Source organism: Zootoca vivipara, chromosome 6 (assembly GCF_965207765.1).
Source record: "Zootoca vivipara chromosome 6, rZooViv2.hap1.1, whole genome shotgun sequence".
In the NCBI taxonomy this organism is placed as follows: domain Eukaryota; kingdom Metazoa; phylum Chordata; class Lepidosauria; order Squamata; family Lacertidae; genus Zootoca; species Zootoca vivipara.
Genome location: NC_142589.1, coordinates 48626861 through 48651117, shown reverse-complemented (window position 1 = coordinate 48651117; position 24257 = coordinate 48626861). Strand labels below are relative to the sequence as shown.

The 24257-nt window shown below is 45.8% G+C and overlaps 1 protein-coding gene across 3 annotated transcripts; it reads left to right on the top strand.

Annotated features, from left to right (window-relative positions):
* The first annotated feature begins 1997 nt into the window (after positions 1-1997).
* On the top strand, positions 1998-23911 carry LOC118087254 (fatty acyl-CoA hydrolase precursor, medium chain). 3 transcript variants are annotated; one of them, XM_088672066.1, is made up of 15 exons: positions 1998-2097; positions 5798-5892; positions 9400-9604; positions 10826-10970; positions 12296-12429; positions 13466-13619; positions 14976-15080; positions 15492-15596; positions 16180-16215; positions 17402-17542; positions 17629-17709; positions 18006-18153; positions 19384-19515; positions 21988-22060; positions 23572-23911. In XM_088672066.1, exons 2-15 carry the CDS (start codon positions 5823-5825, stop codon positions 23744-23746), a joined length of 1704 nt encoding a protein of 567 aa, XP_088528192.1. In that variant the 5' UTR covers positions 1998-2097; positions 5798-5822; the 3' UTR covers positions 23747-23911. The 3 variants fall into 3 exon arrangements, with proteins under 3 accessions (XP_088528192.1, XP_060131919.2, XP_088528193.1); XM_060275936.2 differs by lacking the exon at positions 1998-2097 and adding an exon at positions 2241-2377; XM_088672067.1 differs by lacking the exon at positions 1998-2097 and adding an exon at positions 3303-3559.
* The last annotated feature ends 346 nt before the right edge of the window (positions 23912-24257 follow it).

Genomic DNA, 24257 nt, shown 5'->3' with positions numbered 1-24257 from the left:
GGCAAGGTTGGATAGGCAACTTCTGGTCAGAGAGAATTCCAAGGGTGGTTTGTTCAATCAGCAATGCATGCCAGTAGAGAACTGGGCTTTGCACCTGGTCAGGGAATATCTGCAAGTCTTTCTTTCTCCCTCTGGCCAGACGGTTCCATGTGTTTTGGTAACTGAACAACTCAGAGGCTCTATATGTTGGCTGGCATTAGAGATTATGGGACAAAGAAAGCTGCCTTACGCTGTTGGCCAGATCATTGGCCCATCTAATTCAGGGGATGGGAAGCAAAGAACCTTCCACATTTTATTGGAAGGAAGAAAAGGACCCATGGGTTGCATGGGATTTGTAAGGGGAAGAGATAGAGAGGGGCGTGGGTGACTTAGAGCTCTCCTTGGTGTTCCTTGGCAAAATGAGCCACATTTCATGTGGAGGAGAGTTGCTGCCTTTATTGTTCTTGCAAATTAACTAGGCTCCAACACTGCAAAGTGAGTTCTAAATTCAGTTTATACCGGTATTGCTACAAAAGTTGGGTGTCTCCCCCTCTCTCTGCCGAGTGGTGGCAAGAGCCCATGGAGTTCCAGGCAGTGGCGGAGCTTCATGCTCTGGCACCGGGGTGGGTGGGGTGGGGGTGGGGGTGGGGTGGAGACTAGACGGAGGCGGGGCTGACGCACATCCCAGGGGCATGGCACGCGTCCTGGGGGAGGGGCCGGCCATCTGCAGGGCGTGGCGCCCAGCGCGGGCGGAGGGACAGCCGCGATGGCACCCTACGGGGATCCCGTTTTGCATAGGCTAGCCCAGGAATCCCTCTCTACAGCTTGTATTTCTCTGACATAATCAAAATCCTACCATTTATTAATTTCTGGGGTTTAGAGCCCCATCAAATCTATAACAATATTAATTTGTTCCAGTGAGCATACGGCTAGTGCTCAAAGAGCCAGAACCATAGCAAAGGAAACAAACAAAAACCCCTGACAAATAGTGAAAAATTGTAAATAATTGCTTTGAAAGAGTAAAACCATAAATAAATTAAAAAACCCTGTAAATTATTACATAAATAAGTGAAACAATTACAATGGTTGTACTATGATCACTAAATGGAAGAAGCATAACATTATTTGTACTGACTGCTTAAAGTGCGTAAGAAATTGTAGGTGAAGAATGACTTTTCTAACACCCTGCTGTCATATGAACGAAAGCATTAAGAATGTTTAGAGGCAGAAATGCAGTACAGGAAGATGAGTTAAATGAGAGTAAATTAGATGCAGGTGATAGATATCCCCAATATTAGGGTAGCCTTCGGGGGGTTTCTGCTGTCCCACAGCACATTCTTGAGTGTTCGCCCCCTGCTTCCTTGTTTTTTTAAAAAAACATACTTTTGCTCTTGATGTGCATAGATGCCCTTGACTTGGCCATGTGCCCACAAGATGCAGTGGGTGGGGCAGGAGCCCATGTCATCTTGGGAGAAGATACTCTCTGGGCCACATGTGGGTGTCCTTCCGTGCCCCCCCCCCGGTTTTGGGGTGATCACCTCCAGTTACTTATTCCCTCCACTCTTAAGTGTTTTTGACTATTGATGCATGTGACAGTACCTTGTGGAAGAAGGAAGCAGAGGCAGGATCCAATAGCTTCTAGCAGAGGAGGATGCTGTTTTGGAAGCATGTGTCATAGCTGCCAAGTTTTCCCATTTCTCACTAGGAAGCCTATTCAGCATAAGGGAATTTCCCTTTAAAAAAAGGGAGAACTTGGCAGCTATGATGTGTGTATGATTTGCAGTTGCCCAAAGTGAATTTTGAGGTGGGCACCCTCAATTCCTTTTTTTAAATAATGAATTTATGATGTCAAGCTAAATAAGGAGCTGAGAAAAGGGAACCATCAACCATCTTCACCGTGGAGTAATCAGTATGGCAGAAGGCTGCAGAACTACGGAAATCCAGGGAAGGCAACAGTCCCTATGAAGTACCATTCATAAAGGAAGACTAAGGACAACCCGCCCAGCCAATCACAAGCAGGCACTCTGCCGCTGTTCTTCTGAGCCTGAACTGCTAGTAAGTAGGTCCGTTTGCTAGCTGCGTGCTTGCAGGAGATGAGAGAGCACATTGGAGGGTGGTGTAAGTCCCTGGATTTAACTTAATAATAATTTTATTTTTGCGCATTCTGGCAGAAGGGGGCAATTGGAGGGGGAGAAATGGCTCCTTGCCGTGCCTGTGCGTTTGTTGGTGCTTTTGAAATTTAGACACATCGGAACACCCGGAATCACCTGTAACGTAGCAACCCTGTGCAAAAATACACGAACCGAAAGCGGGCGAGGAGGCTGAGCGGGCGCGCAGGGCGTGTGGAAGATTGCCAGGGCTCTGGGTGGACCTAAGATGCGGGCGGTGGTGTACACAGGTGGGTCCTCTCCAGTCCAGTTTTTTTTGGGGGGGGGGCGTGCGTTTCTTCTGTGAGGATAGATAGAGGGATTGCAGCTTTATCCCTACAAACTCAAAAGGCTGTGAGGCTGAGATGGGATTATATCTCTCTACCTATTTCGCTCTGAACTTTTTCCGCGCTTCTAGGTTAGGGTTGGAAACTTCCTTCTCATGGAACTGTGAGTTCATCCACATTGGAGTGTAATGTGGGTTTGAGGTTTAAATACTTCCGTGTCCAATTAATGAATGCATTTACGTTTAAATATAGGAACATAGACCATGAGGATCATCTAAGTGCAAACCAGCCCCCCCCCCCAGCAATGCAGGAATTTTTCACCCAACATGGGGCTCAAACTCACAACCCTGAGATTAAGAGTCTCATGCTCTACCAACTGATTAATATTATTATCATTTGTTCACAACCTCCATATCCAAGTGGCAGCCCTTACTTTACACCCACTAAATCTGGATTTTCCCGATCCACAGATACTGTATTCTGAAAAGGGAAGAAAATCCAATATAATCCACATATTACCCAATATTGGATCCAGTAAAGAGCACTGTGTGGGCGGGTGGCTGTGGGTTGTTGGTTTTTTTTGGGGGGGTTTTTTTTACATACATGGTGACGTTTTGCTGGGTGACATCTATCACTGCCACCCCCACCCACTTCCATTTTGTTTCCACCAGCCCAAAGGATACAGCCTGCCCCTTTATCTCGGTTGTTGATGGAAACATATTTGTTGTGTTTTTATTTTTAAAGCAGCTCTTTTGTGCAGAACTGCTCTTGCACATAGCAGCTGCATTAACATTTCAGCTTTATTTACCCTGGCAGCTTTACATGATGGGAGGCTCCGAATCCTGGCCTGGCTTGGAGCCAGGCAAATCTGGTATATCAGAAAGCTGTATTTCAGCCATAATAATAATGGGAGTCACTCGGTGCCAATGGCCAAAAGTGGGATTAGGAGGTGCCAGCAATTGATCAGTGGTGCCTTTAAAAGTCTCTGCAGGATCAGCTCCACTCAGCAGATCCTTGCCAAAGGCACCTGCAAGCCCTCTTGGGCAGCTGCAGGGGAAGAAAGGGAAGAGCCAGGTGTGTGTTTACAGCTTCTACTCCTGCTTCTTCCCCTTGAAGCTGGGTCACCCTGCATTGTGGTGATGTCAGGTGAGTGGCAGGTCGGTAGCTGCACCTGCCTGCCAAGGTGGCTCACAAGGGCTGGGATGGGAGCTCAGAATACAGCCTGGCAGCCAGATCCTATTCCCTAGCCCTCACCTACAGCTTCATTCAGAGGAGCTGCCAGTGGCAAAGTGTTGCCTGCTCCCCAAGAGTTATCCTAAGTCCAAGAGGAGTGGCTGGGGTGGGTTTGCTTCTTCCACTACTGCCTGCGGACAAGCAAATCTGATGCTTTTGCATATCGCTGTGTTTGTTTGGTGTGGGGAGGGCTTGTGTGGGCCGTGTGACTGATAGCATCTCTCCCCTCGAGGGCACCACATGGCAGCGCATGCAAGCCACATGGGTTGTTAACAGCAAGTCTGTGTATTTGTGTAATGGTCGCCCTTATTACCATTATAAAATTATAAAGGAAACACTGTTTTGCTGCTTACAACAGTGAGTGCTTGCACACTCTACTCTTACAATGTGTGCGTGTGAAACAGCAAAACACGCATAGGCAGAGGGAGACAGAAGGAATCAAAGAGAGACAGGGTGCCGTGATTGACAGATACGCCACTTCAGCAGGCGCTGAACTTAAAGCCAAAGGTGTGTGTGGCAGCAAGTGATACAGTAATGATAAAAACCATCTTTATTGTGTGCTGCTTTCTGTGCTGTGTGGCCCCAGCACATGACACTCCAAGACAGTGACAGCAGCATGCACACAGGATCACTCTGTTTTAGAGGCAGAAGCAAAATAAAACAAGATGGGATTCTATAGAAAAAGAGACCTGCTAAACTAAGTCTCTTCATTAAGGTTAATGGCTCTGGTCTAGTCTGTTAAATATTTATTTGCAGGGGGCTAAGTTGCTAGAAATTACTAACTGGAGATGCTTCCAGAAAGGGGGCAGGTAGGTCCTCCTCACCTGGCTGGAGCTTATCACATTGGTGAGCATCAACGAACAGTCCCAGGTGACAGTCGAATCTTGAACTGGGCCAGGAAGAGACATGGGGTACTTCCAGTCTGTTGATATTTTGAGGTGGTCTTCAGTCCCATACCAGCAGATTCAGGTTGTGTGGTTAGAGTTGATTTGGTGTTTTTGCTTAATACACTTGCTCCCCGCTCCAAAAACAAAGCAGAAACAAAAACCCTCACACTTTTTTGTGATAAGGGATCAGGAAAGGCACACTTTTTGATACAATATTGTATAGCCTCCCTGCAAGCAAATCAGAATGAATGCTCAACAAACAGGATGTCAGCAACCACAGAGGATGGGGCAGGGAAGAGGGGAGCTAGGAACCTCACGGGGAAGCAAGATCTGTTGGGAGTATTTGCGTTGTGAGCCCTTCCATCTTATGCTCAGGCTGCATGTGTGGCTACATAAAACCATATACTGCAAAAAAGGCGCCACTGTCTCTAGTGACCTTTATTCTAATGAAAACAAACCTGAGGAATGTGCTGGCACCCCTGAAATATCTCATAGCTTCACGATTGGGTGCCTGTATCGTTTCAACTCTGGCCATAAAAGACATGAATGCTAAATATATGTTGGAATGAAGTTCTGCTTATTGCTGAAGGATGTGTTTAAGACTGTTGCCTTGCTGTCCCATAATTCAGCCTTGCATTCAGTTCAGTGTGAAGGAGCAGCATTACTCTGGCCAAGCTAGGTGTGCTGTTGCCATTCTATCCCAAAGAGGAGTTCTGTGCAGACTCTTGATCTAAATTCAGTGGTCTAACAAAGTTTAGAGCCTTAGCAACAGAGCACTTTAGAAATGCTTTGCATGCATATCATCATGTTGCAATTCTTACAAACAACTTTTATAAGGTCAGTAAATACTATTCCCATATTGCAGATTAGTTCAGGGGTGGCATTGCATAAAAGCCGGAAGTCAACTGAGGGCAACTCAATCTGTGTTCCAAGAGTTCTGCTGGCAAACGAGCACCGTCCCGCATCTTGCAAATCCCATGGTGCTCTAGGAAGTTGAGCAGCACTGGGGGTTAAAAGCAGACAGTGTTCCAGAGTCCAGTCTCCCTTGACAGCCTCCCCCCCCCCTTAGTGGCATTGCCAAAGGAGATGGAGCTGCCGCTGCTGCTGCTGCTGGACCATCTCCAAGCACTGTTGAAGGTTAATTGCAGCCCTTTCCTCTGCAACTGAACTCTCCAGGCATCAGATGTTACACAATTCTTACTGCTTATCTTTGCCAATGCCAACCTTTGCCTGGGTGCATTGAAAGAAGCTGCTTGTGTTTCAGGCATCTGAGTGGGCTGAAGATTTCGATGGCTGGCTCAATGGCTTGGTTGCTCCCTCTGATCCTGGCTTCCTGGGCCACCGTTTTGGCAGCTGAAGGCAGGATTTCAGATTATATATATATATATATTCAAATTTGCAAACAATCATCAAGCAAACAAATAAAACAATTTCCATAAGTTCCCTTGGACTTCCCCCCTCCCTTTTGTGGGTCTTTAGGTTAACTTTTTCTTCTGCATCTTCTCTGTTAATCCAGTTCTATTAAATCCCCGATAAAGCCATAGTTCTACATTTAATGGCTATTGTCATTCCAGTCCTACTAATAATTTTAATGGTTTACAATGATTTTTAAGGTAAGTTATGTATTTCCCCCATTCCTTATTGAAATTTTGGTCTTCCTGATTCCTAATTCTTTCGGTCATTTCTGCATAGTCCATAATAGTGGTGTGGTGGTGGTGGTTTTGGAATGGGGGCTTCTGCCTTTTCTGTTTGGCTGGTCATTGTGCCCAAGAAGGGGAGATTGGCAACTGGATGGTAATTACTTAGATTTTCTGAATCCAAGGAGAGTTGGAGACCCCAAGCAGGCAAAGAGGCATTAATCAGCTCCCTGGTCCAGCCACCTGCCTGCCTCCCTGCTCATTTTTACCAGCCAAGAAGGGCAAGTATCCAGTGCACAACAGGTTGGAACATTTGCTCCTAAGAGCTCTTAAGTTAATGTCTCCTTAGTCTTACTTTGGGGGACCATGCCCCTTATCCTGTCAAGAATGTATAATTTGATCTTGCAAAAACATATGTACTTACTTTGCAGACCTTACATAACCCCTGCCTGGAACCAATGAAGCTATTTAAGTTAGATCTTGAATTTCGAAAGCTGCCGTAGATATTATTCCATCTATCTCAGGGCTGTTTACACTGGGCTTATCCATGCTTAGCTTTTGCCTGCTTCTTTAATGCTCTGTGTCCGAGCGTTTGTTTGTTTTCTTTGCCCCAAGCTTTCTCCATTTTGTCCACCTCTGGTAACAAGACACCACCACCGCCAGTGGAGACTGCACTCGCCCTCCAGCAGTCTTCCGGTTATGGGTAGGGTTGCCAGACTCAATAGAGGACAGTACTTCTGTGCCTTTAATTGCCCTGCTCTCTTTTGAGTCTGGAAACCTTAAAGAGAAACCAGAAGACCCTTTGCTTGGAAATTAAACAAAGGGTCTGCTGGTTTCTCTTTAAGGTTTCCAGACTCAAAAGAGAGCAGGGCAATTAAAGGCACAGAAGTCCCGTCCTCTATTGAGTCTGGCAACCCTAGTTATGGGAAGCTGGTGCATTGTTTGTGTGTTTTAATGCGTGTTTTCCCAAGACCAGCGAGCGCCTTTACTCAATCTCTCTCTCTCTCTCCCTCCCTCCCTCCCACCAACCTCTTTTTGGGGGGGGATTTGTTTGTTTGTAGATGGGCTTCTCCACCTGACTTGTGTCGAGGTATGCACCCGACAACTTTGGGGTCCCCCCCGAAAAAGGTCAAGAACTCTGGGCAACCCTTTCCTAAAATAAAGCAAAATATTAAACAACAACAACAACAACAACAACAACAACAACAACAACAACAACAACAACAACAACAACAACAACAAAGTGTCCCCAGATTCCTTGCGAAAAAATGTGGTAACCATAGTTAGGTCATGTAAAATCTCCAAGGAAGGCGAGTCCACCACCTCTCGTGGGAGTCTGTTCCACTGCTGAACAGCTCTTACTGTCAGAAAGCTTTTCCAAATGCTTATTCGGAATCTCCTTTCTTGCAACTTGAAGCCATTGGTTCGGTCCTACCCTCCAGAGTAGCTATGGTTCATGTCTAGAAAGTGGAGGAAAGGTACATGTGGAGAAGTCCTGGCAGCAGCTCATCAAGGCAGCTGGAGGTGTGGGTCGGGCAGTTTCCCAACTCCATCATCCCAGGCACCTTCTTCAGAAGTGGAAATGCTGCGGTGGGGGAAGGGTTTGAAGGTCCCTGGACTGTGTGTAATTCTGCCCTTCACTGGGGTCTTGACTTGGGGGCAAGTGATGGCTCCAGTGGCTATTTCCCTCTAATGCCCATCCTTTTAGACCTCTGGCTTGTTGAGCCAAACAAGATTTAATCACCCAACATGTCCCTTTGATCCCACAGCTTTCCTGTTCAGCTGGCACCTCAGGTCTAAAATGGCATCATGACGCCACCTGACAACTTGGAAAGCTTTGGAAGTGGGCATTTTGGGCTCCTGCCTCAGCTGCAAGGTTGCCCCACTTCCAATTCTGACCTGTGAGGCACATTAAGCCCCCAAACCCAGAATTAGAGATGGTAGCAGAGGAGGATGCTGAGGTGCAGAAGGGGAGCTTCACATGGGCCAAGCTCACTTGGGGGGACTCAAACTGGGACTCAGCTACACAGTTGCAAAATAACAACAACAAAATGAAGTTTTAAATGTGCTGTAAAGTGAAATATACAGATAGGACACTAGATGGCGACAGTGAGCTATGCACAATTCAATGTATTTTCCAAAACTTTTTTTTAAAGCATTTTCACAGCGGTTTTTTATATGTGTGTAGATTCCACCAGGGATGTAACTCTACTACCAAGACAAGCAAAACTTGCTAAACTGAGACAGCTCTTGTTGTTTTGTATGCTGAAGCCCTAATCGGTTGCATTTACAATCACGTTCATGCTGCCAAATCACACAGTCTCTTCCCGCTGCTGTTGATGCCCAGGATTAAAATATGATCCAAAGGAACACAGAGGGAGGGAGGGGAAGTTACTAAGCAAATTTTGCAGAAAAAAGTGGGGGGTAAAAGAGAAGGGGGGTGTTCAATCCTCCTGCTGAGAAGGTGGAAGAGGAAGGGGAGCAGTAGGACTGATGTTAAGAAAACATCCAAGGAGAATACAAAACTAGTGCACTGGTTGAGCGAGAAGATTCCAGTGAAGGAAATAGTTCCCAGGAGGGAATCCCAGATAATTACACCATCTGCACTCAGATCTTAGCCAGGAGGAGTGAGAGAGAGAGAGATCTGGAAGTCCTGAGTGGATACACATACTAAGCTTTCAGCAGCCAACAGTGTGGGGTGGGGTGGGGACTAAGGTGACACACATGCCATACTTTTAAAGCACATTTAAATCATGTTTTTTCTCCCCAAAGAATCCCAGGAGTTGTTCTGGTGCTGGGAATTGTAGCTCTGTGAGGGGTCTCCCAACAACTCTCAGTGAGTCAGTACACTTAATAAAATATAGTTTCCAGGATTTTGGAGGGGGGGGGGTAAATGTCTGGTGTGTACCCAACCTAGGTGGCCAGTGAGTCTTCCTCTAATTTATGATTTGATTAAGTAGTAAAAAGGTGCATTAAGTCAGTCAAGGATATCCCCAAAGGAGAAGTTCTGCCCGTCTTGTGGAAAGTGGAGCTTGTGCTGCCTTTGCCTGCATGTGGCCAGAGCAGCATTCCTTCAGGATTCCCAGGCTTTTACAGATGTGAAATCTAACCCTGCTTCTGACACCGGAGAGCTGAATAGTTAGCACTTGCAAGCTTGAAATTCTGCAGCTTCTGTGCAGGAATAGCAACGGTTCTCTGACTCGGACGTTTCTGTTATATGCACACACAGGCCAAAATCCTTCTCCTCCACAAGTGCTTACCAAGAATGGGAAGCTCCAGGGCCAGCAGGTCCAAGTCAATGGTGCTGAGAGAAAGGTGGATGTTTTCCTTGGAGTCCCTTATGCAAAGCCACCTCTTGGGCCATTACGGTTTTCCCAACCGCAGCCGGCAGAACCTTGGCGCAATCTAAGAGATGCAACTTCCTACCCACCAATGTAAGTCAAGTGCAGGGGAAGTTGGGTCACCCTAAGAAAGTATTACAGAAAAGGACCTAACAGAACTTGCTAACCAGGCTGTAATTTTCTGAAACCCCTCTGGATGTGAAAATCCCCTTGGTCAAAATTAAGTGTTACTTTGGCCACTTTCCAGTCCTCAGATAATGGAGGTTCACCTGAGGGATAAATTACATATTTTTGTTAGAAGATCAGAATTTGAGGTCTCTTGGGTGGATGCCATCCAGACCTCACAATTTCTTATCTTTTATTTATTTTTATTAGGTCTATCTAGACCAGGGGTAGTCAACCTTTTTATAGCCTACTGCCCACTAATGCATCTTTCTTGATGGTAAAATTTATTTACCGCCCAACAGTGCTGCAGTAACATGTGGTGTAGAACCCACTACCGCCCACCTGGAATCCTGAAACGCCCACTAGTGGGCAGTAGGGACCAGGTTGACTACCCCTGATCTTCTAGAGTATTCTAGACAGTGTGTGGCACCTGCAACCTTCACACCAAGCAGGCAGTATCTGAGTGTATCTGAAGAAGTGTGCATGCACACGAAAGCTCATACCAAAATATAAACTTAGTTGGTCTTTAAGGTGCTACTGAAGGAATTTTTTTATTTTACCAAGCAGGCAGGTTACCATGCACTCTGCATGCCAATGAGAAACCTAACTATTTATGTCCCTAATGATTGAATCACCCCCTACAAGGATCCCCCTGGTTTCCCACCAAGAAATTGTTCCCTTTTAAGACAGCATTTCCCTCTTTTTCCGAGTGATGCTGTGCTTCCCCAGGACCCCCCCCCCCCGGCCAATCCTCCATGAAACAAACTACTGTAGTTTCTAAAACAAACTGGCTTTTTAATGGTTTTAAACTGACCAGAATGCTGAAACTTGTGCCACAGCAAAGAGGAGGGCAACAGTCAGCTACTCAGAAGGCTTGTCTTAGAGGCTTGGTGGCCTTTGTTTGGCAGCACCACTTAAAGAAAAGACTATATCAGATCAGGCGAGGACAGGCTGCCGCCCTGGGTTTTCGTCCTTTGTTGGCATTCTCCAACAAAGCAATTCACGATAATTGCTTCCCTCCATGCATTAAGTCATGCAACACTTTGCTTCCTCTCTACTCAGTTGGTGTTTGCTGACGGTCAAACATGAGAAGCTTTTTTCGCACTGTGTGTACTGAATTAGTTTATTTCTTTTATTTGCTTTGTCAAGGTGTCTGCAGGACCCGGAGATGGGACAAATGCTGTCAGATATGTTTACTAACAAAAAGGAAAAGGTCTCTTTGAGTATTTCTGAGGATTGCCTGTACTTAAACATCTTCACCCCGGCTCATTCTGACAAGAACAGCAAGTTACCAGTAAGTCATGTTCTTCTTCAGGGCTTTTCACTCCCTATTATGTGTCTTCCCCCCATTCCAAATATTTTATTTCATACAAGAATTTACAGAAATTTACAAAAGTTACCATGAACAAACCAAAAATACAATAAATGATAAATAATCAATACATAATGGAAATCAATTTTCATCTCTTCAGACACCCCCACCACCCGTCCTACCACCCACCCTGCTGTGTTTTCCAGCCAATCTTATATTGCGCTCCCCCCCTATTTCTTTACTCATATATAGACCTATATCCATACTATCCATTTTGATATTCATTTATTTGAGCCTTCATAAGTCTACTGAGAGTTCGGCATTCTCCACAAAACTTGCTATATAATCTATGCTGGTCGAGAACCGTAACAATAACTAACTAACTAACTAACTAACTAACTAACTAACTAACTAACTATCTAACTTCGAATTTTTTCCTATCTTTATCCTTTTTTTTCATTTATTCCTTTTATTTCTGCTATTTTTGTTGCCAAATTATAATATGATATCATTTTTATTTTCCAATCCTCTTTGCTAAGTATCCTATCACTCTTCCAGTTATTTGCTATAAGTAGTCTAGCTGTTGTTGTCACATAACTCCCTATTATGTGTCGGGGCTTTTCACTCCCTATTATGTGTCTTGGCCAAGCAGCCTGCCAAATGTACTCCACATCTATATACTGTAAACCAGGCTTCCTTAACCTTGGCCCTCCAGATGTTTTTGGCCTACAACTCCCATGACCCCTAGCTAGCAGGACCAACAGGAAGCCTGCTGTAAACATACTAAGCCTTAAACAGCTCAGGATCCAACTCTTGAAGGAATCAGAAAATCAGGGAATCTAAAGAGTTGGAAGGGACCTAAGGATCATCTAGTCCAACCCCCTGTAATGCAAAAAAAATCTCAGCTAAAGCATCCATGACAGATGGCTATCCAACCTCTGCTTAAAAACCTTCAAGGAAGGAGAGTCCAAAACCTCCCAAGGGAGACTGTTCCACTGTTGAACAGCTCTTACTGTCAGAAAGCTTTTCCATCTGTCTAGTCGGAATCTCCTTTCCTGCAACATTCGTGTGCATCCTACCCTCTGGAGCAAGAGAAAGGAAGCTTGCTCCCTCCTCCATGTGGCAGCCCTTCAAATATTTGAAGATGGCTATCCTATTTCCTCTCCTCTTTTCCAGGCTTTTCCAGGCTCTTTTCCAGGCTAAACATACAAGTGAAACATGACATCAGACACACTCTGAACATTTTATTTGGCTCTGGCGGGGCAGGTAACTCAGCACAAGCCCTGAATTCTATCCTTTGCTTTCAGGTGATGGTCTGGATCCATGGAGGAGGATTATTGGTGGGTGCAGCGTCCACATACGATGGGTCTGCGTTAGCGGCTTTTGAAAACGTGGTGGTGGTGGCGATCCAATACCGGCTGGGCATTCTTGGTTTTTATAGGTAAGATGTTTGCCCTAAGCTCCTTCGAGGCTACCAGGGCTGGGCGGAGGGACACAAAGGAGCTTGGACTGTGCTTTTTCAGGATTGCAGCTTTCGTGTCCCTGTTCTGCCGTCACAACAACTGTGAAGCAGAAGAGACACTAGAGCTCGTGGCCTGAGGCTAAGTGGGGATTTGAACCTGGATTTCAAGCCCAGGTCTCTAAGACTGGCTGTCAGTGACTGGGCAAGTGGAACTTCTATTCAGAAACTCACATCTCCCGCAACACCCCTTCCTCCCCTCCAATGTGCATGCGGTCAAATTTAGACACATCCAGTGAGACATCATTGCTTCTGGAGAGGCTGCTTCATTTCAGGGTAACCAGATTAAAAGAAATTACTGCAGGGCATTTTCTCATTGAATACCCATGGGTTGGTTTTGTATTGTGACTGCTTTTCAAAAAGTTAATCAGGTTTGGCAGATCTTCTGTCTGTGCACCAATGGGGGAGGATGCTGTGCTGCATCTACACACACACACACACACACACACACACACACACACACACACCTCCCAGGCTAGGATTGGATTGCATTGTTCCTTGTCATGTCTGTCCTCTTAACATCTGCATGCGGGCATAACATTTGAAAGAGGGTCTCTGCAAGCAAAGATTCAATGCATACAAACACAAATTGCACTATGAATTTCTGGATGATATATGGGTTGTGGATTGTGTTGCTCTGGGCCACGTGTGTTGCATTTGACATACACAATACAGTCCCTTCATGCAAATGTTACAGCTGACTACACATGTCCAGGATGACAGGCATGCTGTGTGGGGTGGAACATTACCTGAACTGGTTTAGTATTGACAACAGGTATTGTTTAGCATTAGAACATTTGAAAGTTTGCAGTTCAGCCAGGAGAATCTCTCCTTTCGATTTGCTTTTCAACAACATGAAAATAAGGAATGCTGACTATTTCCTTTTGTAGACGGCTTCTATTCTGAATCCCCAAACGCCATCTTAGCCTATCATTTCTGTGCTTCTTTGTCATTCCAGTACTGGTGATGACTTTGCACGTGGAAACTGGGGCCTCCTGGATCAAGTGGCAGCTCTCCAGTGGGTCCAAGAGAACATTGCAGCCTTCGGAGGAGATCCTGGATCAGTTACTATATTTGGAGAGTCTGCAGGTGGATTCAGTGTTTCTGCCCATGTAGGTTCATGGGGATCATAGCATGTGCCATTTAATTTATGATTCATTTTTTGTTCATAGAATTTCCAGGCCTTCTATTGCAAGTGATTAGCTACAAAACTGAACAAATTTTACATTTGTTATATTGTTCCATAAACCTAAGATTAATAATGTGAAGAAACTATCCTGAAAACAACTCAAGAGAGTGTTTTAATTGAAATGTTGCATTAAAAAAAACTGGAATAGGAAAGCTTATAAAACAAAATGGGCAACTGATAATGAAGGCAATTTTTGCAAATTAATGTCACTCTGAAGCAGTTTAATTTGAGAATAAACTTATACTGGATTTCTATTACTCAGATAGAAATTGGAAAAAGCATATTTAACCTTCTAACAGTTAGTGGTTCTCTAACCAGCCCCGCACTCCCAGGCTCTGAACTGCCATGACTAATAGTGAAATGTGGGGTGGGGTTCAAGGCCTGGCCCTGCTTATGAGCCAAGCTGGTGACACCTGTTTCATACCCTCCAATATTTCTCCATAAAGATTCCATAAAGATTCCATAAAGATAATCTCACTATTTATACCCCACACATCTTACTGAGTTGCCCCAACCATTCTGGACAGCTTCTAACATATATAAAAAACATAAGAAAACATTAAACATTTTTTTTAAAAAAAACCCTTCCCTATACAGGATTGCCTTCAGATGGCTCGGGAGTCAAATAACTCCATACCCTCCAACATTTCTCCAATGAAAATAGGGACATCCTAAGGAAAAGAGGGACATTCCGGAATCAAATCAGAAACCGGGACGGCTTCTCTAAATCAGGGACGTCTCTGGAAAATAGGGACACTTGGAGGGTCTGCTGTTTGGGGTAACATTCAAAGGGCAACAAATGGTGCCACATGCCAAGGAAGCTGTCTCTCTGGGGGAGACCCCCCCTCCCTGCTTTGGTGGGTAACAATTGAACCTAGGAAGGTTTGAAGTGTGTCAGAATTGCTAATCATCCACATTAAGGGTCAAAGTAGCTAATGCGCTGGTTTTCAAACTTCTTTTTGGCAGAGCTTCAGAATATTGGATTGGGTTGTAGACCACTCACATAGTTAATGCAGGGCTCTGGCCCAGTGTGTTGGGGCCCACTGTTGCTCCCCTTAACTGAGGGTGTGCCATAGTTCTGACACTCTCACCTGTACCTGCACTTTGGAGGGGTGAGGCCCAGGGTGAAGGCGGCATTACAGATCTTCTCGCTGAGAAGACCCTGAGGAAGTCCAGCACCCCTCAGGAGGAATGTTTGGGCATTGCCACCCTTTTGGAAATAGGAGTGATATGGCAAGGTTGTGACTGGAATGTCTGCTTTCCCTGCTTCCCTTCACAGGTCTTATCCCCTCTGTCAAAGGGTTTGTTCCACAAAGCCATCTCTGAAAGTGGCGTTTCTGTTATGGAAGCTCTCACAGAGGTTAATCAACAAGAGTTTGCAAAGGTCAGTGTTTGAAAATAGCCCTGGTAATATAGACGGAATTGGCGAGGGAGGGCAGCTAGAGCTGAGCGTGTGTGCTGGTCCAAGGAGTTGCCTTTTGGAGCTGTGTTGCACTTTCTAAAGCCAAAAAACCAAAACATGAAGTGGCCTGTTTCTTAGGGTGACATGCAACTGTCTCAGGGTTCTTACACCTGTCTCAGGATGTGTGTGGGGGGGGGGTTGCATGTGCTGCACACTTGGTTACTGTGCATGGCGTTGAAGCGTTCTCCTCTGCCGTCCTCTGCTCCTTTTGTTTACACCTCGCTGTGTCCACACAAGTACGGTATTAAAAATATTTGTGCTTCTCCTGATGGAGCAGAACGGCCTGTTCTTTCCGATGCTCAGCCAGGACTGGTTTCTTTCTCATGGTTGCAGAAAATTGCTGCCACCGCTGATTGTCCGACATCCAACTCAGTCGAGATGATTCGTTGCCTCAAGGGAAAGACAGAGAACGAGATCCTACAGGCGACTCTCAAGATGGTAAATGTGCTGCAATCTGATGCTGCCCTCTGCATAGATAGGGAGATAAAAGTATTGATAGAGGTTAAGGAATCTCAGAGTGGAACTAGATGGAGAGATGATGATGATGATGATGATGATGATAATAATAATAATAATAATAATAATAATAATAATAATAATAATAATGGCGCAATCATTTTTAGTCCTCCTATCCTTGTTCCATCACTGCATGAGAATCGAGCAGGCTTAGTGGCCATGAAACGTTACTAGTTGGGAGGTGGGAAGCACTACAGGTAAGGGAGCAGGGAGAGAGTAGAATGCCCTGTGTGAGTGGAGCTCCTCACACCTTAGAGCCTGTCCAGCAGGCTGGCAGCACAAGCCCAGAAGAGAAGCTGCTCCTGCAAATGTCCCGTTGGTTGTTTAATCCTCTTCCTTCCAAGGCAGCATCTGCTCCTGGGGCTTTGCCCTCTTCTGCCCTGTGCACCCATTGTTTTTCCTATGGGTAGGACAATTTATCAGTGATTTATGTCTGCAGACCTTTCAATAGGAAAAAGACCATGTGACACCTGTCCTCTCCCCTTCCCCCTTCCTGTGATTGCAGGATTTAACCAGAATCCATCTTGGCGCAGAAGAAAAAGTGAGTAAATCAACGGGATGAGGATGGCCTGAGGGGAGGGAAGCAAGTGAAGAACACTTACCATGAGAACAGGCAGCAACAGCAGCCGACTGAGGGCAGCTCTAAGCCTGCTTCTTTTCCAAACTGCAGGCGAGAGTTCTCTGCACCTCGGGATCTATAAATCGAATCCGGATGCACACTTTTATGTGCCTGGATGCGCCCCCCATTCTGTGTAAAGATAAGAGTCACGTCCATTGCTCTTCCCCCCTTCTGCATCTGCCCCCACCTACTATTGGCATCGGCTCTCAGAAGGCTGTTTATATGGCAATGTGGCCCTCAAGCTGAAAAAGACTCCCCAGCTCCATTTTGTAAGATGGCCTGTAATCTTGTTGATGTTAAGTACCAGCATCCTGGTTCTTTTTTCTTTTTTTTAATGGAACTGGACCTCTTTGTACAGGCGTGGCCTAATTTAAAATGTTCCCTGGTGCCCCCAAAATTGAAACTCTTGACATATCTGGCTCTCCTCCGTGCATTAATGATACCTCAGCTTCACCTACCTAGCTGGCCCTGTGCATAGAACAGGCAGCATTTCTGAGGAAGCAGCCTTGGCAGTCTTGGATTTGGATTTCCTACTTAACAAGCTAAACTTTGCTCCCCCACAAGGCTACCTCTCCCTGTGTCATTGGTGCCAAAGGGCACCACTGGGAATTGTAGTTCTGTGAGAGAGATAAGCTACAGTTCCCAAGAATCTTTGGGAGCGGGGAAATGTGCTTCTAAGATATGGGTGTGGGTGTGGGTGTATGAAGCCTGAGAGAGTCATCTTGTGCCATTTGATGCTGCAAAACCTTCCCTTCTTGCCGCTGATGGAGAGGTAGGCTTCTGCAGAAGACAAAGCCTGGGGCAGTAGCTCCTGATCCAGCTCCAGTCTCACAGAACAGCCCATGGAGCCCCACCCAGCTGGCTAAACAGAGCCAGCCTGGTCAACCAGGGCTGGCCCTTTTCTCGTGGACTTTTCATGGCATTGACCCTTTGACCAGTAAGGGTGTGGGCCACAAACAGGCTTCACCACAAGAATTGCCTCCTGCCTTGAAGAGCAAGAGGAAAATCAGAACATTGGACATATTTATGTTAGGCATAAATGAAGCCCTGAAGACGGAAGCAAAAGCAAATAACTGGTTGTTGTTGTTTTATTCCCTCCTCCCTCCAGCACATTGTGTTCTACATCGCAAGTGTTGATGGTGTATTTCTTCCAAAACACCCTAAGGATCTCCTTGAAGAGAAAAGGATCAATAATGTTCCATACATCATAGGTGTCAATAATCATGAAGCGGGATGGCTTATTCCTAATGTAAGACATTGTGTATTTTATTGCACCTTTCTGGAGCCCCCTAGTGCTCACATCTAGAACTAGAAGCTCTGCTTCTCCTCCTCTAGATGCTGCAGTTGCCGGATGCCACGAAGGGGCTTGACAGAGAGACGGTCACTCTTGTGCTGCGCAGCTCAGAGCAAATCTTGGTAAGGGGGTTTCTCAGACTGATTGACTTTCTAATGTCATTAGCCGTGCTTTCCCCAAGTGAATTGTTGCTTGGGGTGGCAAGGAGTAGAGAGGCTTTATGGAGATGCTTTATATCTACTGGCAGCTTTCTGGCCGTCTAAAGAATTCTTTTGAGCATCTTCATCAAGGGGATGGCAAGGAAGGGAAATTCCCGGCAGAAGGGAATACGTAATGTGGTTCTATGTTGCCCTTGTCCTTGATTATGGGGGAAGCTATGTTTTCAATAACTCTTCCTGCCTTTATCTGCCCATTGCAGGGTGTCGCTCCGGAACACGTTCCTATAGTTGCCAATGAATATCTGAAGGATGTTAGTGACCCTGTACAGCTCAGGGACCAACTTCTTGAGCTGCTAGGAGATGTGGTATTTGTTGCTCCAGCCATCCTAACAGCGAATCTCCACAGAGGTCAGTTGCTGTCAGAGTTGCTACGTCATAGGTGGCCTTTGCTGGGCCAGTAGAAGCAAGCTAACTGCTCACTAGGAATGAGGCATAAATTGGGATTCGTTAGGATTTCAACATGAACCTCACCAATTCACACTTTCTGAAACAAATGTACAAAGTGAAATATAGCTGACCTTCAAAATTAGCATTTCTCCCAATTTTGTGATGCAATTCTCCCACCAAATAGTGTGTGCGTCTGGGGAAAGTTTGAAGGAAAAAAATCCATATATTAGTGTCACATAAAAATGCATTCTGTTAGAATAAATTGCTTGCAAAAATGTGTCATTAAGAGAAACGTGCACTAAAAAGCTTGTGGATTTTCATGAGAACTTAACAAAAACATTTCAAAAAATGTGGAGCGGCTTCCCCCTGAATTGATTACCTCCTCCATCCAAGATGTCTCCACTCATGACAGCTGCAGATGCTGAGCCCAGGTTTGTTGGTGTGTGAAGCATTTATTTGCTCCCACCGCTGAGCTGCTGGCCTTCAGCATTCACTTCCTGTGGGCTGTGGCTCTCTCTACCAGGAACTCTGGTTTTCAGTGTGAAGTCTGGGAAATAGTGGGTATGCTAGTTGAGAGAACATCCCCTGGAACCTCCACAGCTCATGGAAAGAAGTCAAGAGTCTAGGTAAGTTCCAAGAGTTACTGAGCCCAAGGAAAGGCTTTTCTTTCTGGTTTTGTATATAACTCATGTGCTCCAAACTCAAGGTCTGAATGCTATGAAGAGTTTTTAAATGGAGATGAAAGCATTTTGACAGAGGCTTCACTTTCCTTGGATGCACACAGACTATTTTTTGGTCCCACTGTCACCTCTGGTTTTGGAAACAATTGAAAACTCTTCAAAGCCTCTTTCTCCAGAGGCAAATTGAAGTGAACACCTGCCCCACAAGCAGTGACCCCCCCTTCAAACTGTCATCAGCTCTCTGAAAAATGACTTCCGGTTCCAGTTCCAAAATCAAGAGTGGGGAATTTAAACTGGCTCACAGACTGAATCCAGAACTTCTCCCCCACAGCAGACCATTCTGGACCCAAATGGAAAGGTTTTTGTAAATAAATAAATAAATTTTAGTTTTCCTTCTGTCTTCTTCCACCAGCCACTCACTCAACATGTTGCTTTGGTGTTTTTTTTTGGGGGGGGGGATAATGTGCCAGAGATTGCCCCCTTCTAACAACGTCTTTGTTTTGTTTTCCAGATGCTGGCTACCCGACCTTTGTGTATGAATTTCAGCACCGTCCAAGTTCATCCCTGGGCTTTAAACCGGACTATGTTAAAGCGGACCACGGTGATGAAATTGTCTTTGTCTTTGGGAAGCCTTTCTTAGCAGGTGAGGTGCTTCTGCTCTCTAAAACTTTTTACTTTTTATTTTTAGCAATTAATGATATTTTGGTTTCGTCTGCAAACGATGGGCATGTAATCACATCTAAACAGGATGTTTAAACCTCGGGATTGCTGGTGGTCACAGAGGGGCTGCGGGTGGCCGCATTCTGAAGACTCTTAAATTGTTGTCAGAGGCTGATCCACATGCAACTTGTTAACAGCAGTCAGTTTTTAAGGTTGTGAAGGTATGAGTCGCCTTCGCCAATCCAACACTTCCCACCCCTCTCTCTTCTGGTCCTGGCATCCCAGCATTGATTGCATGAGTGACTATCAAGAGGAGTGAAGTTATGGAGGAAAGCTGCAGGAGTTCCATTTTCACCAAGCAGTGAAGGTCTTTCGAAGCTTGTCTCCCTAATTACGGTGTGGTATGCTGGTTTGACAGCCACGGACAGAGAGTCCTTAAGGAGGGGGGTGAAGACAGCACACGATATCGTGGGCTGTCCCCTGAGTCCGCTAGATGTTATCGCGGGAGACCGTTGCCTCAGAAGAGTGAGGAACATTCTCAGGGATGACTCACACCCTGGCCAGCACCTTTTAAATCTCCTGCCCTCCCGCCCATGATATAAGCTGCACCAACAGGTTAAAGAACAGTTTCTACCCACAGGGCCGTGAGGCTGCTGAATGGAAGACATCAACATTGCAGCTGACATTCAGGGTTGCTGGTAACTGAGAGATTGGGGGGGGGGGAAGGGGCTCGTTTAATCTCACTGTAAACAAGTGGTACAGTGACAATAAAGTATTTCTATTTCTAATCTCTAGGACTCCTTAGTGAGTATCTTGTGACTCCAGCTGCAATCAAACAGAACAAAAGTGACCTACACTATTGGCCAAAATTGTGGAAACCTTTTGGGAAAAGTGTATTTCTGAGGTTTGATGGCTCATAACACCACTTCAGGCCCAGCTCGCCCATTGACTCTAGTGGCGCGTTGCGCCAGGGCACCTGGGCGATCAGGGGGCGCTGAGGGGCGCCCCAGCAAGTGGGGGAGCTGCGCGGCGACCTCCCTTTTCCCTCCACCAGCCGCGCCGGGAGAGCAGGGAGGGAAGCGAGCGGAACAGGGGCACTAGGACCCCGTTCCGCTCTGCAGCGCCAGGGTCATCCCTCACCCCGGCGCTGCGTTTCATTGGTAGAGGCGACGCCACATGGCAGCACCTCTACCAATGAAGCGCAGCGCCCTGTTGGCGGGAAGGAAATGGCTGTGGATCCAGCAAGCGCTGGAGTTGCGGGAGACGGCCGGGAAGGCCCCGGCGCGACCCGGCCTGCCCAGGCACCCCAGCCCGCTGGGAGAAGGGAGGAAGGCCACGTGGAGCAGCGGCGCCCCTCCCCCACTTAATCCGGCATCGGACAGACGGGCGGCCTCCGGCACAGCGCAGCCCCACTGTAAGGTGTGTGGGCCGCCGTGAGGCTCCCCCCGCCACCCGGCATGCCAGGTAAAAGTTGTTTTTTTAAAAAAAGAGTTGGGGGGCGGCCGAGGGAACCCTGCACCAGGGCGCCCAATGACCTTAAGACGGCCCTGCACCCTTTTTTGGAGTAATACCATAAAATTATATATCAATGGAAAGATAATTTAATGAAGAATATAATGCAGCAAAGTTTGTTCAATTATCTGTATTCTATCAAATATGCAGTAGCTTTCCTTCATTTGAATGTAGCCAATGAGCATGAGTGTTTAGAGAGCCAATCAGGTGTTATGAGCCATCTAACTTTGGAAACACACTTTTCCCAAAAGGCTTCCACAATTTTGGCCACTAGTGTATTAAGGGCTAGGTGGCCTGTAGCAATGTATACCAATATGATCTAACTCATTTTTTTCTGTTGTACCCCCTCAAGAGCCACTCTGTGTGTTATGAAGCTATTATTGTTACGCAAGAGAAACTGAATTATTTCTGTATACAGGCTGAGCATAAGGGCTCATAGCATTAACACTCTACCTCCCCATTAGGTTTCCAAGAGGATCTCCAAAGCCTCGTCTTTGGTTTCACAGAGAGCAAGAAACCAGGCACCCAGTCCTATAACAATATTTTATATTGCCCTTTTGTTGTAGATTTTTATTATTGTGATAGTATTATTGTATTGCATTTTTGCATTTTTGCATGTGATATACATAGAAAAGGTAGAAAAGGTAAAGGACCCCTGGCCAGTCAAGTCCAGTCAAAGGCGATTAAGGGTGTGTGGCTCTCATCTCACTTTCAGGCCAAGGGAGCCGGTGTTGGTCCACAGCTTTCCAGGTCATGTGGCCAGCATGACTGAATCGCTTCTGGTACAGCGGAACACCATGGTTGTATCCAATGGGTGAAATTCAGTGAAGCTTTACTCAGAGTAGACCCACTGCAATTATTAATTTACTCTGAGTAAAAGTTGAAAACTATCCCATAATCTTTAAAAATGGTTTACATCTATATTTTTGACTCTTGTCTGCAGGTGATGCTACAGAGGAAGAGAAAAGGCTGAGCAAAACGGTTATGAAATATTGGGCTAATTTTGCTCGCAGTGGGTGAGTAATAGAATAGAATAGAATAGAATGCTGATGTTGTGTTACTGTAATATAGGCCTTTTTGAACCAGTGGGTGCATTTTGAATTTTGAGAGAATGTTATGGGCAAAAGTCACAAAATGGCTGCCATGAGGGTGTGGCATAACACAAATGCCATAACACAAAATTAAACCACAGTCATTGCTCCTTTACTCTCTCTCTCACACACACACTCCTCCAGGAAAACCTATTGCTTAGCCTGCGAAGCCAGCTACAGTATATCCTGCCAGCCCTCGTTGTGGAGATACAGCTGTTAAAGGCAGAATAACCCTGTTTTTTTCTCTCCAGTGTCAATCCTACACTAAAGTCTAGGCTGCTATCAGATACCCACTTACCTGGAAGTAAGCTCCATTAAACACTTACTTTGAAGGAGGCATATAAATCCTTGTACTGTAAGTGAAAATACAGCAAATTCTTAAGGAGGGCCTGGCCTCCAGCTCCTGCAGAACAGGAGACATACCTCGGCCTCTTTGAAAAAAATTTCACCATTTGAATTTGCCATTCTGGGTGAGGAATTATTTAACATTCACACACACTTACTGTGTAGTATTTGCAGTAAAATAACTTCTAGGTGGGGGCCCACCACCGAAAAAAAATGCATCTCTGTTGCTGGAGAAAAAGGAAGGATAAACTACAGAGATTTCAAGGACCACTAGAAATATGTAAGTGAAGAAAGCACACTAAAGGCAAGTGGACATTAGCAGCTATTTAGGACCCTGGGGATCCTTACTGCATGATGGCCAAACATCTCATTTATCAATCAGAGATCTGACTTCACTTGGCAGATGGAAGATGCCATGCTGGCTCATTTCAGACAAATTACTTTAAAGGATGCCTGCACATTTTGGTTGATAACTTTCTTTTTAGGAAGATCAGAGACTACCTGAATAAAAAAGATTGGAAGTTTGGAGTCCAGGGACTCCAACAAGTGTTTGCACATAAGGGCTGGTGGCCCCTGTCTTAGAAGACCACAGGATGAACATGAGCCAGTAGTGAGATGCAGTTGCTTTGAAAGCTAATGCAATCTGAGGCTTCACTGACAAAATCATGTCCAGATCGTTGAAAACCATATAGAGTCAGTCTATCCTGCATTAGCCAGGCAGCACCTGTAGTCCAGTGTCCAGCTCTGGGTGCTACATTTTAAGAAGGACATTGGCCAGCTGGAGGTTTTGGGTGTGAGTGACCAAGGTGCTGAGAGATATGTTCTACTATAGGCTTAAGGATTTGTCCATGAAGCAAAACCCCTGACCCACAATCAGCGCCATAAAACATAGATTTACACAGCAATATAGGCAGGAGGGTGTAGTGGGAAGAGCACGAGCCTGTTCAGTTGGCTTGTGTGCCTTGCGAGGAGGTCAGGGTCCTACTTCCAGTGAAATGACCCCAAATTGTCCCACCATCACCCTCAAGAGTGAGCATATTTGGGGAAACAGGTCCTGTGGGAAGCTGATGGCCGTTTTTTATGGTTTCTAGGAACCCGAACAGTGCTGGCCTGGTGAACTGGCCCCTGTACGATGCAGCTGAACAATACTTGGAAATAGGCTTAAAGCAGAAGCCGGCAAAGAAGCTGAAGGAGCAAGCTGTTAACTTTTGGACCAAGACCTTGCCTGAAAAAATAGCTGAAAGCCAAAGGCGAACTGAATTATAAACCCTTAAACAGGCTCAGGTTGCTCCAACACAGGAGATACTTTTTGTTTCACTGGAAATGATTTCACAGAGAATTGTTATCCACAGTTTGACGTTCGGTCAGTTATTGTCCATTGGCCACCAATTCGTTGACCACTAACAAAATATAGATGGGGTTCTGATTACATTTGCAAGCTTCATAACTGAATGGCTTATTTTAGGCCCGCAGGTCTGATTAAGCCTCCTCATTCTGCCCACAAGACCATTTTTACCCTCCTTCCCTACAGCTCCATTAAGCATGATATGTCAGGTTTAGGGCAGGTAAAAGCCCAGCCCTGCTAGGAGGGTAGGAGGTTCCCCAGCACAGCTGATTTGTGGCATCCATGATCAGCTGGTGTTTGGGTTTTGTTGAGCCTCTTGCAGAGTATTCCACAGAGTCGGTCTGTGAAGAAATCCCGTGTTCCCCTGGTATTAGAGTTGCCAGACTCAATAGAGGACAGGACTTCTGTGCCTTTAATTGCCCTGCTCTCTTT